Consider the following 19,737-nt stretch of genomic DNA (forward strand, 5'->3'; position numbering starts at 1 on the left):
ATAATAAAATACCATTTATGTAAATATTTTTGGATGTTTTCTACATTTTCAAATATATCGATTTCAATTACAACACAGAATACGAAGTGTACAGTGCTCACTTTATTTTTGATTACAAGTTTTTGCACTGTAAAAAAACAAAAATAAATAGTATTTTTCAGTTCACCTAATACAAGTACTGTAGTACAATCTCTTCATCATGAAAGTTGAACTTACAAATGTAGAATTATGTACAAAAAACCTGCATTCAAAAATAAAATAATGTAAAATTTTAGAGCCTTCTAGTCCACCCAGTCGTACTTCTTATTCAGCCAATCCCTCAGACAAACAAGTTTGTTTACATTTGCAGGAACTAATGCTACCCTCTTCCTGTTTACAATGTCACCTGAGAGTGACAACAGGTGTTCTCATGGCACTGTGGTAGCCGGCATTGCAGGATATTTTCGTGCCAGATGCGCTAAAGATTCATATGTCCCTTCATGCTTCAACCACCATTCCAGCAGACATGCATCCATGTTGATGACAGTTCTGCTCAATAACAATTCAAAGCAGTATAGACACATGTTCATTTTCATTATCTGAGTCAGATGCCACCAGAGGAAGGTTGATTTTCTTTTTTGGTGGTTTGGGTTCTGTAGTTTCTGCATCAGAGTGTTGCTTTTTTAAGACTTTGGAAAGCATGCTCCACATCTTGTTCCTCTCAGATTTTGGAAGGTACTTCAGATTCTTAAACCTTGGGTTGAGTGCTGTAGCTATCTTTAGAAATTTCACATTGGTACCTTCTTTCCGTTTTGTCAAATCTGCAGTGAAAGTGTTCTTAAAAAGAACAACATGTGCTGGGTCATCATCTGAGACAGCTATAACATGAAATATATGGCAGAATGTGGGTAAAACAGAGCTAGGAGACATACCATTCTCCGCCAAGGAGTTCAGTCACAAATTTAATTAACTCATTATTTTTTAATGAGCATCATAAGCATGGAAACATGTCCTCTAGAATGGTGGCCGAAGCATGAAGGGGCATACGAATGTTTAGTATATCTGGCACGTAAATACCTTGCAATGCCGGCTACAAAATTCCCATGCAAATGCCTTTTCTCACTTTCTGGTAACATTGTGACTAAGAAGAGCATTATCTCCTGTAAATGTAAACAAACTTGTTTGTCTTAACGATTGGCTGAACAAGAAGTAGGACTGAGTGGACTTGCAGGCTCTAAAATTTTACATTGTTTTATTTTTGAACGAAGTTATGTAACACCCAATAAAAACCCAACATTTGTAAGTTGCACTTTCACAACAAAGAGATTGCACTACAGTACCTGAATGAGGTGAATTGAAAAATACTATCTCTTTTGTTTATCCTTTTTACAGTGCAAATATTTGTAATAAAAATAATATACACTTTGATTTCAATTACAATACAGAATACAATATATATGAAAAAGTAGAAAAACATCCAAGATATTTAATAAATCTCAATTGGTATTCTATTGTTTAACAGTGTGATTAAAACTCCGATTAATTGAGATAAATTTTTTTAATTGTGATTAATTTTTTTGAGTTAATCGCGTGAGTTAATTGCGATTAATCAACAGCTCTAGAATAAATTTTCAAGCACTGAAGGAATAAACCTGCTAACAGAACATAATGTAGTGGAACCAAACAGTAGGACAAATCCTGCCATTCTTACTTAATCCTTATTCAAGCAAAAGGCCCACCAAAACAATGAGAAAGCCATCCCATCAGTTTGCCTAAAGGACAGCAGAATTTGGAGCTGTATGTTTCACATGCTTCTGGCTGCAGTATGATACTTAACTGACTGAAATATGGGCACTCAGCATACCAAAATTATACAAAACAAACCCTAAGTGGTCCAGGAAAAAGAAAAGGAGGAGAAGCTGTAAATGAGGGAGTCTTTTCAGACAATAATACCAATTTACCAGACTAAAACCCCTCCCACTCATATGGGCAAGATGGGTCTACTTTTCATGCGGTTTGCAATGAAGCTCTGCTGGCTCCAAATTGCAGTTTGGGGATTTTTAATAGGAGTTTGTGGTTCAACACAAAGGCTACAATCATTAACGTGGAGAAGGAAGACTGTCATACCAGGTGCTCAGGTACCACTGAGAGGGGCATGCTGCAAGAATCAAGATAGAATAGGAAGGAAACCATGAGATCTCATCACCAGTCAGTGTACATTTCAAGACTTGGGAACTACTGATGTAGTCAACACAACACAAATCTGCACATTTGTGCTGCCCCAGTTGCAAGTATTGTGCATTCTCAGGGCTGGTGCAAGGAGGTTTCATGCCCTAGGCGAAACTTCTACATTGCGCCGCCGCCGCTCCCCCCACCCATGGCAGCTCCCCGCCCCCCCCGCGGCACCCCCCTGTGACAGCTCCCCACCGCCCCCTCCCTCCCCTTGGCCCGGGCAGCTCCCGTGCGGCAGCTCCCTGCCACCCCCTCCCTCCCTCCCTCACTCCCCTCGGCCCGGGGAGCCCCCCCAGGGGCAGCTCCCTGCCGCCACCTCCCTCGGCCCGGGGAGCCCCCCCACGGCAACTCCCGGTCCCAGCTCACCTCTGCTCTGCCTCCTCCCCGAGCATGCCACCGCTTCTCCCGCCTCCCAGGCTTGCAGCGCCAATCAGCTGTTTGGCGCACAAGTCTGGGAGGGAGAGAAACAGAGCGGGGGTGGTGCTCAGGGGAGGAGGCGGAGCAGAGGGGAGCTGGGGCGGGGAGCGGTTCCCCCTGTGAGGCACCCCCCCAAGTTACTTGATGCAGGAGGCCCTCCCCACACCCCGCTGCCCCAGCTCACCTCTGCTCCACCGCCACCCCCAACCACTTGGCACCCTAGGCGACCGCCTAGTTCACCTAATGGTTGCACTGACCCTGTGCATTCTGTCAGGGCCAGGGATAGATTACAGTTAAGCGGAGCATCAGTCTAAAATTCAAGGGTCCTCTCTCTTTGGTCTCCTTTTGGGTCTTTGTACTGAGCTCAGTGATCAGCACTCTGCTTTCTATGCCCACCCTGTGGAAGAGGAGCCACATCCTGATCAGTTCGCTCAGCATAGCGAGCTCCTATACCATGGTAGGTGGATCCTTGAAGCAGTATTTCATGGTCCCAAATTCAGAGTGGTCTCCTCTCCCACTCCAGTGTGATGTTTGGGTCTTTGTGCTCCAAGGATTCTCCAAAAGGTCAGGATGCAAACATGAAATCAAACAAAATAAAGGCAGTCTCTCTTGTAAGAGCACCTCTACTTGTAATTACAGAGGCAAATTCAAAGGCCCAACTTACTGCTGAGATCGCAGCTCAAGCCTTGCATGGCATGCATATATTCGTCACCCAGCCAAGCCTGGTAGTTCTGATTTGTGATTTGAACCAATTCTGTGGTGGTGTCTTTGAAGAGAAGATTCTTTGCATTGTAAGCCACAGAATCAAACATCTGAAATCTTTGCTGTAACATTAAGGAAAGAGAAAGTGTCTATAAGGCAAACACACCTTTATCTAATGCTTGGTCTACACTTAAAAAGTTCGGTTGACGTGGCTCCCTTAGTGAGGTGTGTTTAAAGAAAACACACCCCAGACTGACATAGCTCTACTGACCAAAACCCCAGTGGAGATGCAACTATGTTGAATGGCAATGCTTCCATTGATACAGCTACTGTTGTTCGGGGAGGTGGCATCTTTACACTGATGGAAAAACTTCTTCTGTTGGCATAGGCTACATCTACACTATGGGGTTATACCTGCATAGGTACGCCAACATGGCTATGCTGATATAATCTTTGTACTATAGACATAGGTCATGTCTACACAACTGCAGCACAGCTTCAGGGCTGCTACTATACTACTGTAGTGTCACAGAGTAGATAGTTCCTACATCAATGGAAGAAGTTTTTTCACTGATGTAGGTAATCCATCTCTCTGAGAAGCAGTAGCCCGGTTGATGGAAGAATCTTTCCGTCAATCTAGCTACATCTACACCAGGGTTAGGTCAAACTAACTATGGGGCTTAGGGTGCAAAATTTTTCACAGCCCTGAATGAGTTGCTATGTCAAACTAAGTTGTAGGTGTACACCAGGCAATAGCCTAAGTAATGTTTAAGTCTGGGGTGAAAAGATCCACATAGTTGGAAATCTTGGCATTATGGGCACTATCTCACTTGTACCTTCCTAAGCCATAAACAATTGCTCCTCAAGAAGTTCAAGCCTTTTTCAGTCGATATCTGGGGGCAAAGATAGTGGTGTGAGACCACCAGCCACATTTTGTGGCTGAAATCCATCTTTAGGCCTGATCTTCCCAGCTGCTGAGTGCCCTCCACACCCATTTAATTCTCACTGAACTGAAGGTAGTCAGCATCCCACAGGATCAAGCCAGGTGGGTGGAGGGGCAACTAAAAAAACAGTACAACAGACACCAAAAAACGTAATCCACCTGCCCCTGCTTAAGCATCTGGAAGATGAGTGACCCATCGGTGTCAGGTCTGACGACAACAGCGTGAGCTGGGACTCGGGCCAGGTGGCATTTCCTCCAGTCTGTAACCTCAGCTGTGCTGCCATCACGGCAGAGAAGCTGGAAGTCTCTGGAGTGAAGCTCTTGGGCCCATGAGGAAGGAGTCTGGCCTGAAATCAAATAGAACACAGTTATGAAACAGCTTTCAGAATCACACTGATGGACACAGAGCTGCTGATGCATCTGTTTCCCTCTGACCCTGCTCTACCCATCCAGCCACACTATTTCTAAGGTACCTAATCATATGAGCAGCAATTCTCTACTACATTCTGCCTGATTTTCCCAACAGCTGCATAAAGCAGGAGGAAAGCTGGCTTAACTGGCTACCCAAGAATTCCCCCTGTCTAAGGGTACTCTCTAAGAGGTGAAGAACCACCAGAGTGGCTGTAGGCCACCCTATCACCTTGTATTCCCCAATGTATGGTAGAGGGGAAATATATTATGGTTGAAGCTATTCCTTTGGCTTCAGATATAACCCTATGAGACTGTAGGTAGTTAAACATAAATTATAACAGCGTTCAGGCAGCTCTGAATTATGCTGGGGACCACAGCAGTGCTGAGATGGTCCTAAAATCCAGGGGCCACAAGGGTGGCTCAGAATAAACTTTTACACCCACTCACCCTGGTGTCCTGCACTAAATGGAGTTCCACTGGGCTTAAAAATCAAGACCTTGATATCTAAGTGGTATATACTCACAGGTATACTCAATAAGTGCCATGGGTATAAGGGAGGTTGCATTGATTAGTGGTACTACAAACTAAGTTCCCTTCTGCCTGTTTCTGCTGAGATTCCTGCATAGAGAGGAGCCTAAGCCACAATTATTTGTATTCAACTTTTAAAATATCCCAAAGACCAAGACTGTTTGGATCCAGGATTTTGGTTCAGGTCAATCTCTGTTTCCAGAGTGCAATTAAAGATCCCACTTTACTTTTTGCTGAAATTGCCAGTTGATTTGAAAATGTCTGACTTAGGAGCATTTTTCTTTCCCTTGTGTTCACACGGTGTTCTGGCTTTATTGCTTTATTCCTTGCACCAGAATAAATTCTGAACATATGCTCTTATTGTTGGGATCACCAGATTTGCAATGCTTTAGAGACTACAGCTGGACTTTCAATTGAGATGAACCCTTACATTACTCACCATCTGTGTTTTCAGACACTGTGCTCTGTTTCACAAAGGCGACATCTCCAGCTCCTTCAGCCAAACACCTACCATAAATCAGACTATATTTATACACTATTAATCGTAAGTATGGAATACTGCTTGGTTACAACAGTAGGCCTGTGCAGTGCAATGTACCCAAAGACCACCAGTAGGAAGATGCTGAACTATTCGCTATTTTTATGCTGTGTGTAAGGATCAAGGCAGAGGCTAATGCAGGGGTAGGCAAACTACGGCCCGTGGGCCAGATCCGGCCTGTCAGGGCTTTGGATCCGGCCCGCGGGACTGCCAGCCCCGCGCTGCTCCCGGAAGTGGCTGGCACCATGTCCCTGTGGCCCCTGAAGGAGGGGGGGGACAGAGGGCTCTGTGCACTGTCTCGCCTGCAGGTACCCGCCACCCCCGCAGCTCCCATTGGCTGGGAACAGGGAACCACGGCCAATGGGAACTTCGGGGGAGGTACCCACAGGCGAGGGCAGTGCGCAGAGCCCTCTGTCCCCCCACCTTCCCCAGGGACTTGGTGCTGGCCACTTCCGGGAGCCTTAGCCCTGCTGTGCACCACTGCCATCCTGGAGCGGCTCAAGGTAAGCAGCGCCAGGCTGGAGCCTGCACCCCAACCCCCTTCCTTGAGCCCCCTCCTGCACTCTGCACCCCCTCCTGCACCCCAATCCCCTGCCCTAGCCCTACATTCATGGCACTGCATGCAATTTCCCCACCCAGATGTGGCCCTCGGGCCAAAATGTTTGCCCACCCTGGGCTAATGGCTAGTAGGGCAGGTGATGACAATGCTTGGTGCTATACAAGAGATACATATCAAATGATTTCCTGAAAAGTCTACAGTCTCGGACAGACACATGACGCACTGGAAAATCTGGAATGAGGTGTCACTGTTTAAAATAAAATTATACAGAGTTTTAAATTTGTGACATCTGTGGGGGCCTAGTCCAGGCCATGGGGATTGGGAGGGTTGGATACACACACACACACACAGAGGGAAGAGAATAAGGCATGCACAGAGGAGTGAGAGAAGTAGAGGAAGGAGGTATTGAGGTTGGCAGTGGCAAAGGGGAGGAGAAAGGGAGCACAATAAGAGAACTAATTGCACTTGAAAAGGGAAGCTTCAGTTTTACCAAATAGCTGGCTAAGCCCAATGTTCAGATGTGAAAACTGTCACGGCCCATCAGCTCTTGCTAAAATGGCATCAAATCCAAGCATGTTAAGCACTTATGGATCTGTGCTCAGGTGAATATCAAGATTTGTTTTCCCATGAGGTGAATATTGATGAAGACAAAAATAACATCAATGGGATTTCCATGCACAAAACAAGTTATGTGAGCTAGAGTTTGTATAGAAGAACAGATATGCCTTTGGCCTTAGTATCTAGTCAAATTATAGTGAAATTATTTTAAGATTACCTCAAATTATAACAGGTTTCAGAGTAGCAGCTGTGTTAGTCTGTATTCGCAAAAAGAAAAGGAGTACTTGTGGCACCTTAGAGACTAACAAATTTATTTGAGCATAAACTTTCATGAGCCACAGCCCACCCCATCAGATGCACTCAGTGGAAAACACAGTGGGGAGATCCATACACACAGAGAACATGAAACAATGGGCGCCACCACACACACTGCAACAGAGTGATCACGGAAGGTGAGCCACTACCAGCAGGAGAGCGAGGGGGGGGGGGGACCCTTTGTAGTGATAATCAAGGTGGGCCATTTCCAGCAGCCGACAAGAACGTCTGAGGAACAGCGGAGGCTGGGGGAGGGGATTAACATGGGGAAATAGTTTTACTTTGTGTAATGACCCATCCATTCCCAGTCTCTATTCAAACCTAAAGTTAATTGTATCCAGTTTGCAAATTAATTCTAATTCAGCAGTCTCTCGTTGGAGTCTGTTCTTGAAGTTTTTTTGTTGAAGTATTGCCACTTCTAGGTCTGCAGTCGAGTGACCAGAGAGACTGAAGTGCTCTCCAACCGGTTTTCAAATGCTGTAATTCTTGACATCCGATCCGTGTCCATTCATTCTTTCACGCAGAGACTGTCCAGCTTGACCAACGCACATGGCAGAGGGGCACCGCTGGCATATACCACATTGGCAGATGCGCAGGTGAATGAGTCCCTGACACTGTGGCTGATGTGACCAGGCCCTACGATGGCGTCCCCCGAATAGACATGTGGACACAGTTGGCAACGGGCCCTGCTGCAAGGACAGGCCCCTGGGCCAGTGGCTCTGCTGTGTGGCGCTTGGTCACCGGCGAGCCCCTGCTTCAGGCTGGGGGGCCATCCGCAGACAGTGTCTGCATGAAAGAATGAATGGACACGGATCGGATGTCAAGAATTATAACATTCAAAAACCGGTTGGAGAGCACTTCAGTCTCTCTGGTCACTCGACTGCAGATCTAGAAGTGGCAATACTTCAACAAAAAAACTTCAAGAACAGACTCCAACAAGAGACTGCTGAATTGGAATTAATTTGCAAACTGGATACAATTAACTTAGGCTTAAATAGAGACTGGGAGTGGATGCGTCATTACACAAAGTAAAACTATTTCCCCATGTTTATCCCTCCTCACCCTCCGCTGTTCCTCAGAGGTTCTTGTCGGCTGCTGGAAATGGCCCACCTTGATTATCACTACAAAGGGTTCCTCCCTCCCCCACTTTCCTGCTGGTGGTGGCTCACCTTGAGTGATCACTCTGGTTGCATGTGTGTGGTGGCACCCATTGTTTCATGTTCTCTGTGTGTATGGGTCTCACCACTATGTTTTCCACTGAGTGCATCCGATGGGGTGGGCTGTGGCTCACGAAAGCTTATGCTCAAATAAATTTGTTAGTCTCAAATTATAAATTCACTTAGTTTTATGTTTTAACAGATTTTCTACTAGCATTATTCATTGGCTCTCTGGAATTCTGCTGAAAGTCAATTGGGGCTCAGATATCTTGCCAATTGGCACAGCATATACAAATGTTAAAAATTAAACACCAAGACTTTACCTGAAAGCCCCGCTGTAGTCATAATATTGCTCTTTTGAATTTCTTTCACATTTGTCCTGCCCAGATGCATCCCCTTTACAGAGCTGACAGAGGGATTTTGGGTAATTTACATTATTGGCTCCAGGAACACAGCTTGCACTGAAATATTCACTAACAGCTATAAGTAAAATTAAGGTAACAATATTTTAGCAACTAAAACCAAAACTGGCAAAAACACATTTTAACGAATCTTAATTATACATTTCTATACATTAAAAAAGTGATAATAGCTTCTATGTATAAACTGCTTTTAAAAGCCAACAAATACACTAGGCTAAATTCTGATCTGAGCTGCTTCAGGACAATTCTCAGTTAGAATGAGCAACAAAAGAAGGGGAAAAAAATCAGGTAGAAGCCAAGGTTCTTGTCCCTGTGAGTGCTTCTGCTATGCAGGGAGCCCATATTCATGCCAATGGTCAGTGACAGGGCCTCTCTGGAAAGAAGGTTACATCCCAGCAGACCTTACCTTTTGGAACATTGCATCCCATCACTGACATGCGACCACTATCAATGAGGTAGCCAACAGGAACATTCCACCCAACTGTTCTGTTGATGCCTGTGTGGCATGACCTTACGCCCTTCAAACTGTTGATGCTAATGAAGGATTTTTTTCTGACAACAGCCACTGCATAGTATGAAGTGCCAATTTCTGCATAGGAACAAAAAGGGATCAAAATGAAACTAATGTAGAAGCAGTATTACAATAAGAGACATTGACCTGACACCTTTTCATAATCTTCCACATCCACATTCAAAGGGCACAAAGCTCACACCCCTGGTATGATGCCACTGACCTCAGTAATAAATTCTGCCTGTTGTTTCTTCCTTGTGTAAATGTTTTTGTAAATAAAGCCATATTTAGCTGAAAATTTTAGACTTTAATTTGTAAAAGAAATGCCCCATAATTACCTTCTAATTTATTAATGTTTATTTTATAGCATCAGAGCCCATTAGCACCAGGAGTATGAAGGGGAAAACATTATTTTCACCAGTTTATGGTTGATGTGATTCACAAATTTATAAACCTTAATGCCACAATGGACCATTAGATCATCTAATTTGACTTCTGTGTATCACTGGCCATTAAATTTCATCCAGTTACCTTTATATTGAGCCAAATAATTTGTGTTTGACTAAAGATAACTTGCATTTGGCTGAAGCATACCTTCCAGAAAAACATCCAGTCTTGATCTGAAGATATCAAGGAAAATCCACCACTTCCCTTTGTAGTTTGGTTAATCATGCACACTGTTAAAACTTTGTGCCTAATTTCTAATCTGAAATTTACCTTTTTGTGAATCTTAATCTGGAAAACTCCTGAATGCTAACTGCACAAGTCCCATTAACTTACTCTCTGAGGACTTCAGGATGTCACCTATGGCTTGTCTACACCTACAGTTCTCTTCACATTTCTCTCCCAATACCCAGCTGCCCTAGCAGTTCCACCAGTGGTATTGATGGGGGGAGCACTAGTGTAGACCAACTAGCTACCATTTAACCAGCATCATTAAAGAGCTGATTTTAGCTGGGTCAGAGGAAATGGAGGTTAAAATACTGGTGGACTACCGACACTAGTACTTTCATCGTGTTATCACTTGGATGGTTGCATCCATGACGATGGGAAAATGCTAATGTCCGAGTTCCCTCTTAGTGAAATAGGGACAGAAGGTCAGATTTTACAGGCTGTAATTATGTTAGTCCTGCTAAATGCCAGGAGAATGATCCTGCTTCCATTGAAATAAATGGCAAACCTCATGTTGACTTTAATGGGAGCAGGATCAGGCCCTGTGCGGGACTGTTCACATGAGTGACACATCTAGGACTGGGCCCAAGCATTCTTTCATTAAGATATATTAACTTATTTTTTCATTTTTGTGTAGTGTTTGGAATAGAGAAAGCACTAATGGCTAAGTATAATTAATATAACCAGCTTTGGATTAATACTGGACCCATGCCCAGGGGCTCCGGCCAATTTGGGGGCTCCTACAGGAGCACCAGAACCTGTGTAGAAGTGGTGGGGGAGGGCTCTCCGGTGCCAGAACTGTGGCCCTGCCCCCTGCTCCTCCTCTTTCCCCTGAGGCCCCACCCCCGGCCAGGCCGGAAGCCAGAGGCAGGCCATGGTAATAGCCACCCAGGGAGCCTGTGCCAGTATGGGGAGCTCCAGACCCTCCACCTGCCCTGGGTGGGCAGGGGAAGAGTGCCCAAGAGCAGCCACTGGTTCATGTCTCTGCCCCTCAGGCCATGCCACCCAGGGCAGGTGGAGAGTCTGGGATTCCCCACAGTGGCCCCGGGCTCCATGGGTGGCTCTTACCATGGCCTGGCTCCAGCTTCTGACCCAGCCAGGGCCTTAGGGGGAAAAGGAAGAGCAGGGGGCAGGGGCACCCCATCCATATAGGTGAACTAGGTGGTTGTCTAGAGTGCCAAGTTAAATGGGGCACCAAATTCGAGGAAAAAAATCAAATTTAAAAAAAAAGAAAAAGAAAAAGATGAAAATAAAATAAAATAACAGACGTCATTATTTCAATTCCTGTGCACGTATGGTGGGAATATGAATTATAATTCTGAGAATTTATTAATATGTCAAATCTTTTATTTACTGCAAAAATAAATAATATTTTAGCAATTATTTTTTTATTTAGGATCAAGATTACCCATTCCGCAATTTTGATAAGCAATAACTCAGCCACAAAGAAACACATCCGCCAGCAGCAAGAGCTGCAATGCTAGGGACACCTAACTCGAATATACATGAAGGCTGCATAGTCGGAAATTCGTGTATAGCAGAGATATTGCGAGTTGATACATGTCAAACGGTCATTTTAACACACGTCGCAGGTAGATGGTTAAGAATCGAGCGAATACTGTGGAAAATTGTGTTTCTTGGTGCCAAAGAATAAAGAATAACATCTTTCAGCATTATAAATCCAAAATGTGAGTATCTTTAAGCATTATTAAACCTTAGCATTTTTATTGGCTCTATAATTATGAACTTTTCTTTGTTATAACTGGTTCACATGTAATAAATAAGGTTCATAACAGAAAAGTAACAGCATTAATGCTTAACAGACTACGAAAGTGATGACGTCACACTCGAAGCGGATTACTTTCCAAACAGCTGGTGTCGGGTTATAACGGGGGTGGCCAACCTATGGCTCTGGAGCCACATGCAGCTCTTCAGAAGTTAATATGCAGCTCCTGGGTATAGGCACCAACACCGGGGCTGGAGCTACAGGCGACAACTTTCCAATGTGCTGGGGGGGGAGGGTGCTCATTGCTCAACCCCTGGCTCTGCCACAGGCCCTGCCCCTACTCCATCCCTTCCCGCCCCGTCCCTGAGCCTGCCATGTCCTTGCTCCTCCCCCTCCCCGCAGAGTCTCCTGCATGCCATGAAACAGCTGATCAGGAGGTATGGGGAGGGAGAGGGAGGCGCAGATTGGCAGGGCTGCTGGTGGGCGGAAGGCGCTGGGAGCGGCTGGGGGGAGGGAAGTGGAGCTGATGGGGGCTGATGTATTACTGTGGCTCCTTGGAAATGTACATTGGTAAATTCTGGCTCCTTCTCAGGCTCAGGTTGGCCACCCCTGGATTATAACGTCAAAAAATTTGTTTCCATGTAAATGCTGTAACTAACTGTTTCAATAGGTAAGTGAGTGTATGTTACTAATCACTGAAACTTTAAGCAGTGAAAAGATGTGTTGGGATGGCTGCAATGTGGTTTAAGTCGCCAATCATGTGATGGGTGTGTCAGCCATCCTTAATGCTATAATGCTTGCAGTCGGGAGCACAGTACATAACAATATTCAAATGCCCCATGGCAGAAAGAGGAAAAAGAAAACCCTCAGGAGCTGAGTATTGTAAATGAAAGGCTGAGAAGGAAAAGGACCAAGCAAAACAGCCAGGATCCTTCCTGAAATATCTTCTCTTTAATCCAAATAAAGATGGAAGCAGTTCACAGCACCCAGATGAAGAAATTGTACTTGGAGAGGTGGTTAGCTCACATCCATGTGGAAGCAGTTTGGAACATCAAGATAAAGGTATATTACTTCGAGATGAGGGTAGCTCATAGCCACAAAAAACAGAGTTTGGAAACTCAGAATGATCATAGAATATTAGGGTTGGAAGGGACCTCAGGAGGTCATCTAGTCTAACCCCCTGCTCAAAGCAGGACCAATCCCCAACTAAATCATCCCAGCCAGGGCTTTGTCAAGCCTGACCTTAAAAACCTCTAAGGAAGGAGATTCTACCACCTCCCTAGGTAACCCATTCCAGTGCTTCACCACCCTCCTAGTGAAAAAGTTTTTCCTAATATCCAACCTAAACCTCCCCCACTGCAACTTGAGACCATTACTCCTTGTTCTGTCATCTGCTACCACTGAGAACAGTCTAGATCCATCCTCTTTGGAATCCCCTTTCAGGTAGCTGAAAGCAGCTATCAAATCCCCCCTCATTCTTCTCTTCCACAGACTAAACAATCCCAGTTCCCTCAGCCTCTCCTCATAAGTCATGTGTTCCAATCCCCTAATCATTTTTGTTGCCCTCTGCTGGACATTTTCCAATTTTTCCACATCCTTTTTGTAGTGTGGGGCCCAAAACTGGACACAGTACTCCAGATGAGGCCTCACCAATGTCGAATAGAGGGGAACGATCACGTCCCTCGATCTGCTGGCAATGCCCCTACTTATAAATCCCAAAATGCCTTTGGCCTTCTTGGCAACAACAGCACACTGTTGACTCATATCCAGCTTCTTGTCCACTGTAACCCCTAGGTCCTTTTCTGCAAAACGGCTGCCTAACCATTCGGTTCCTAGTCTGTAGCGGTGCATGGGATTCTTCTGTCCTAAGTGCAGGACTCTGCACTTGTCCTTGTTGAACCTCATCAGATTTCTTTTGGCTCAATCCTCTAATTTGTCTAGGGCCCTCTGTATCCTATCCCTACCCTCCAGCGTATTTACCTCTCCTCCCAGTTTAGTGTCATCTGCAAACTTGCTGAGGGTGCAAGCCATGCCATCCTCCAGATCATTAATGAAGATATTGAACAAAATCATGGAAACTTACTTCTAGATGAAGGCAGCTCACTGCATCAGACTGATATGGAAGTGGAGAAAATTTATTCACCTTCAGAGAGACATGCAGAAATTGAAGTAAATGAAGTAGAAGGAACAAAGGATGAGGAAGTTACAAACAAGTTACAGTATTAGGACCCAGCTTCATGGCCCAGATGTGATGACAGTGTGCGGTAAATTCTCATGGAACATGAACCCGAACAAGTTCATGAATTTCCCTTTCCTAAGGATGGAAATAAAAGAAAATTCTCTGCTCAGTATTACAAGAGGAGACTCATTAATGGGGAAGAAATTAATCAAAACTGGTTACAATAGTCAGTGTTGAAGGACTCTGTGTTTTGCTTTTCCTGCAAGTTGTTTAGAAATCAAGCAACTGGTACATCACTTACTGAAAATGGTTCAAAGGACTGGGAAAACATATCTTCAATTCTCTCTTCACATGAAAGAAGTACAGAACATTTGGAATGTTTTCAAAATTGGAAAGAACTTGAATTACGATTGAAAAAAGGAAAAACTACCAATGAAGAAAATTTAGGTGTGATCAAGGAAGAAGAAGAATATTGGCAACAAATATTAGAGCATCTGATTGCTTTAATGAGAGTTCTCGGTGGGCAAAATTTAGCATTTCGCAGCCGCGGTAGAAATGAAAAATTATACGCTCCAGGTAATGGAAACTTTTTAAAATTTGTTGAATTTGTTTGACCCAGTCATGAAGGAGCAGCTACGTAAAATAACTGATAATGAAACACAGGTTCATTACTTAGGAAAAAATAAGCAGAATGAACTGATTCAAATGCTAGCAAATGCCATTAAAAAGAAAATTGTAGAAGGTGCCCATTCTGCAAAATACTTTTCAATAATACTGGGCTGTACACCAGATGTGAGTCATGTTGAAGAAATGACAATGATCATTCGTTTTGTGGATATTGAAAAGTCTGCAGATGAAGTTAATGTTGAAGTGCTCATAAAGGAACATTTTTGGGGTTTCGTACCACTGAAGGAGGAGACTGGAGCAATTATGACTGAAACTATTCTACAAGAGCTTGAAACAATGTCATTATCTGTTGAAAACTTACGTGGCCAAGGCTATGATAATAGGAGTAATATGAAGGGTAAAGACAATGGTGTGCAAAGGAGAATGATGGAAATCAATCCTAGGGCATTTTTTGTTCCTTGCAGTGCGCATTCTCTGAATTTGGTTGTCAATGATGCTGTTTGGAGGCAAGCAGTTTCTTTGACCTGGTGCAACGTGTTTATGTGTTTTTCTCAGGCTCAACATGCCGTTGGGAGATTTTGACTTGCCATGTAAATTCTCTAACTGTGAAACCACTTAGTCAGACAAGATGGGAGAGTCACATTAATGCTTTGAAGCCTCTTCGCTATGAATTTGGAAACATTTATGATGCCCTAATTGAAATTTCTGATGATACTACCTTTACTGAATCATCTGGCAATATGGCACATTCAGATGCAGAAGCTCTTGCAAATGGCCTTTCCAAGTTCAAATTTGTGACTTCACTCATTTTGTGGTATAATATCCTTTTCGTGATTAACCTCACTAATAAGCAGCTTCAGGAAAAGAACCTGAACATACATTCTGCAGTTCAAAAACTGCAGCAAATTAAAAATATTCTGGAGGAATTCAGAAGTGATGAAGGGTTCAAAAGAACACAGGCAGATTCTCTCGAGCTTGCTGAAGAAATAGACCTTCTAACAGAATTTGAACTAGAGCCAGTTGCATTTGGCAAAAGAAACAGCAGTTTTCGTATGAAGGACGAGACACACCCATTCAGAACCCAAAACAGGTTCAAAGTGAATTTCTACTTCGCAGTCCTTGATACTGCTATTCACTCGGTTAACAAAAGATTTCAACAGATGCAGATGCAGCAGCTAGAGTCAGTATTTGGCTTTCTATATGATATCCACAGCTTGCAAAAGAAAACAGCAAAACAGATATGAGAACTTTGTATAAAACTGGAGTCAGCATTGACTCATGAAAATTCAAAAGACATTGATGCTACAGATTTGTGTAAGTGAGCTTCAGGCTTTTTCAGGACGACTTAAGAAACATTCCACTCTTGAAGAAGTACTGAGGTTTGTTTGTGAAAATAAACTCACAGATAGTTTTCCAAACATTTTTATAGCTCTACGCATTCTTTTAACTTTGCCAGTTTCCGTAGCTAGTAGAGAACGTAGCTTCTCAAAGTTAAAATTGATAAAAAACATATCTGCATTCAACAATGGTGCAAGAGAGCCTTGTTGGACTTCCCACAATATCAATAGAGCATGAAATAGCTGGAAAACTAGATCTAAAAGAACCAGCTAGTGACTGAATTTTCAAAGCTTAAAGCAAGAAAAATGATGTTTTAAGAGCACAGAGTGTTTTTTTATTTGGAGCATTTTATAAATACAGGTTAAAGTTCATTGAAGAGTTTTCTTATTTCTTTCTGTATTGGATGTGGTGGTAATGGCAGTTAAAGCAAGATAGAGTAATGGATGATTTTGAATTTGTAATAATAACCATTATAATTAACATTTTAAATGCATTTTTATTTGAAATCGGACTGAAATATCTAGCTGTTGTGTACAAATCTGTTCTGAAAATTTTGTCTCTCTCTTTTATCTGATCTCAGAAACATTGTTTGGATGGAAGGACAAACCAAATAATTAAGCCTCTGTTTAAAAAAAACAAAAAACGCTTAAAAACAATAAAAGGAAAAAAGGGGCAAAATGTTTCCCAGTTTACAAAAAAACCTCAGCCTAGATTTGCCCTTGGGGTTTGGATGTGGGGGGGGGGAGCGCAACTGCATGGTTCGCCTAGGGCTCCAGTTGCTGGCAGCTAGTCTAGGGCCACCCCGGCAGGGGGCGGGGCTGTGACTCACCTCAGCCTCTCACCACCACTGGGAAGAGACTGGTGCCACTAGCAGGGGCTGCACTTCACTGCAGGAGAGCTGATCACCTCACCACAAAGTGCAGCCCCTCCCACCACCACTCCACAACTATGTCCATGTTAAAAAGTGGGGGGCATGGTCCCTCTTCCCCCTCCAGTTCTAGTGCCCCTGGTTGTGTGGAGCCCAAATGTTCTTTGTGCCCAGGGCCCGAAAATATCTTAATCCACCTCTGCATATAACAAATCATGTTGTGGGGATGGGGAGCCAGACATAGGAGAGACTAGACTTGAGAAAAGACACATTTTTAATGGAATTTGTAAAAAGCCCTTTGACAATGTCCAGGTACCTAGGAGGAGTGTGGAGAATAGGGGGAAAATAGATTAATAGATTTTAAGACCAGAAGAGTCCTTTGTGATCATTTCCTAGAACCGCTTGGATAATACAGGCCATAGGACTTCCCTGAATTAATTCCTGCTTCATATCCAATAGCTATGGTTGAACTACAGCATATCTTTTAGAAAAGCATCCAATCTTGATTTTAAAATTGCCAGTGATGGACAATCCAATACAAACCTTAATGAATTGTTCAGATGGTTAATTGCCCTGCCTGTGAAAAATGTGCATCTTATTTCTTGTCTGAATTTGTCTATCTTCAATTTCTAGACATTGGAAATTGTTATACCTTTGTCTGCTGGATTGATAAATTTCTGTTTGCACTTAGGTGCTTGTAGATGTGATCAAATCACCACTCAACTTTCCCTTTGATAAGATAAATAAATTAAGCTCCTGGAGTTTCTAATTACAAGATATGTTCCGATCTAATAATCATTCTAATGGCTCTTCTCTGAATCCCTCCAGTTTTTCAATATCCTTTTTCAAGGGTTTACACCAGACCTCAACACAGTTTTTTTGTAGTTGGGGGCATCAGTGCCAAATAGAGAAATAATATAACTTCCCTACTCCTCCTCTATATTGCCTTGTTCAGACAACATATAGCCCTTTTGGCCCCAGCATCACACTGGGAGTTCAAAATAAAAAAGGAGTACTTGTGGCACCTTAGAGACTAACAAATTTATTTGAGCATAAGCTTTCGTGAGCTACAGCTCACTTGTTGCATCCGATGAAGTGAGCTGTAGCTCACGAAAGCTTATGCTCAAATAAATTTGTTAGTCTCTAAGGTGCCACAAGTACTCCTTTTCTTTTTGTGAATACAGACTAACACGGCTGCTACTCTGAAATTGGGAGTTCAGGTTCAGCTTATTATTCAGTGTGATCCCCAAGTCTTTTTCAGAGTCACTGCTTCCCAGGATGAACAAGTGTCTGACCCTTTTCAGCCTCTTATAATTTCATAGTGTTTAAGTCCAGAAAGAACAATTAGATCATCTATTCTGATCTCATGTATATCAAAGGCCATAATTTTTCAACCAGCTATCCCTATATTAAGCCCAGAGACATTAGTTAAACTAAAGTATTTCAGTCCTCAGGAGAGGTAAACTGTGTGCCACATGGATAGAATGGGACAGATCAAAGTGTCACCAATGCCCAAGGCCCCTGCAATGGCAGGAAATTGATTAGGTGAGATATACTCAAGTGATCCCAACAGAAGAATGTATTAACTAAAATGACTTAAAAAAACCCTAGCCCCCTTCCCTACACATTTCACCCAATTCTCAGGAATCTCTGGATCCTATATCTGGGCATTTTCCTTTCCTCTTTGGATTGAGGAAATGAGGTGATAGGTTGTTTTAGGAAAAAGTACAGTTTCTCCTTTGATGAAAGGACAAGGTTTCCTTTCCCTTAGATATCATCATATTGTGACCTTCCTTAATTTATTATCATTAATTATATTGCTGTAGCACCCAAAATATTCTGGGTACTGCATAAACAGGTAGGAAGACAGTCCTCACCCCAGAGATTACACAGTACACCTTATTAATTCTTTTGTGTATATATACACCTTGATCATATACTTCTCCAACTACAGGTTTCAGATTATGTTCCTTTCCAGCTTGATAAATGGTGCCACCATCCAATGTCGCCGCATCTGCCAAATTGTTCTGTGTAAAAACAAAGTCAGAATTTATATTTCATCACACTTATTAACATCCCTTCACCAGCTGAGAGCAGAGCCTTCATAAATTCAATAAACCCTTTATGTACATAGTAGATATTCATCTCTAGCTGCCAGGGTTCTCATAGAATCATAGAATCATAGAATATCAGGGTTGGAAGGGACCCCAGAAGGTCATCTAGTCCAACCCCCTGCTCAAAGCAGGACCAAGTCCCAGTTAAATCATCCCAGCCAGGGCTTTGTCAAGCCTGACCTTAAAAACCTCTAAGGAAGGAGATTCTACCACCTCCCTAGGTAACGCATTCCAGTGTTTCACCACCCTCTTAGTGAAAAAGTTTTTCCTAATATCCAATCTAAACCTCCCCCATTGCAACTTGAATGGAACTTCTCTCTCATAGTCTTCCATGGCAATCAGATTATTAATAAACTGACAGAGAATGTGTGTCACCAAAAATCTGTATAGTCAGATTTGGGTCTTTAATTTAAAAACAGTGGTGAGGTGGTTCCTACTGCTGCTGAATAGCACAGGACTGTGGTGACCCCAGTGGTTTGTGTACTCCACATTTTCAGAAAGGTCCCTGCATTTTGCCGGTGTGCCTCCCACCCCTAAGTATTTGTGAGTAAGTTTGTGGCCCCACCATTTTTGATCAGTTGGGCCCACTTTTAGCTTTCCATTCACCTCTAGGTAATCCTCTCAAACAGGAAGGTAGGGATAAGGTTAAGACCCCATATTTTTAAGTTCACGAGCTGAGCAATTTTGTGGCAACATTTTTTAGGGATCAAAAATACTAATACCAAAGATAAGTGTGCTCTTTTTTAAAAAAAATGTATGCTGGTATAAAATGTAAAAAAAAAAAAAAAGTCAGCAGAGACCTGGGTATAGTTCTTGGAGAGGAGGGTTTTTTCTCCTAGTAACTTTGTATCTGAACAAGTTCATCATGAAACTTGGAACAAGTGCCATTCATATTCACTTCAAAGAAAACAACAGCTCAGAGTGTCTGCACTCACTTGATT

At 43.1% G+C, this 19,737-nt stretch overlaps 1 protein-coding gene across 1 annotated transcript in view; it reads right to left on the reverse strand.

Moving 5' to 3' along the window:
* The window catches only part of MELTF (melanotransferrin), a 75,525-nt gene that overhangs the window by 39,822 nt on the left and 15,966 nt on the right, over positions 1-19,737 (reverse strand). The window contains exons 3-8 of the mRNA XM_038417319.2: positions 18,610-18,709; positions 9,168-9,350; positions 8,663-8,819; positions 5,652-5,719; positions 4,433-4,620; positions 3,293-3,452 (exon numbers count right to left, since the gene is read on the reverse strand). Coding sequence (XP_038273247.1) covers positions 3,293-3,452; positions 4,433-4,620; positions 5,652-5,719; positions 8,663-8,819; positions 9,168-9,350; positions 18,610-18,709 — 856 coding nt within the window. The remainder of the gene's footprint in view (positions 1-3,292; positions 3,453-4,432; positions 4,621-5,651; positions 5,720-8,662; positions 8,820-9,167; positions 9,351-18,609; positions 18,710-19,737) is intronic.

The sequence above is a fragment of the Dermochelys coriacea genome, chromosome 9 (assembly GCF_009764565.3).
Source record: "Dermochelys coriacea isolate rDerCor1 chromosome 9, rDerCor1.pri.v4, whole genome shotgun sequence".
Lineage (NCBI taxonomy): Eukaryota > Metazoa > Chordata > Testudines > Dermochelyidae > Dermochelys > Dermochelys coriacea.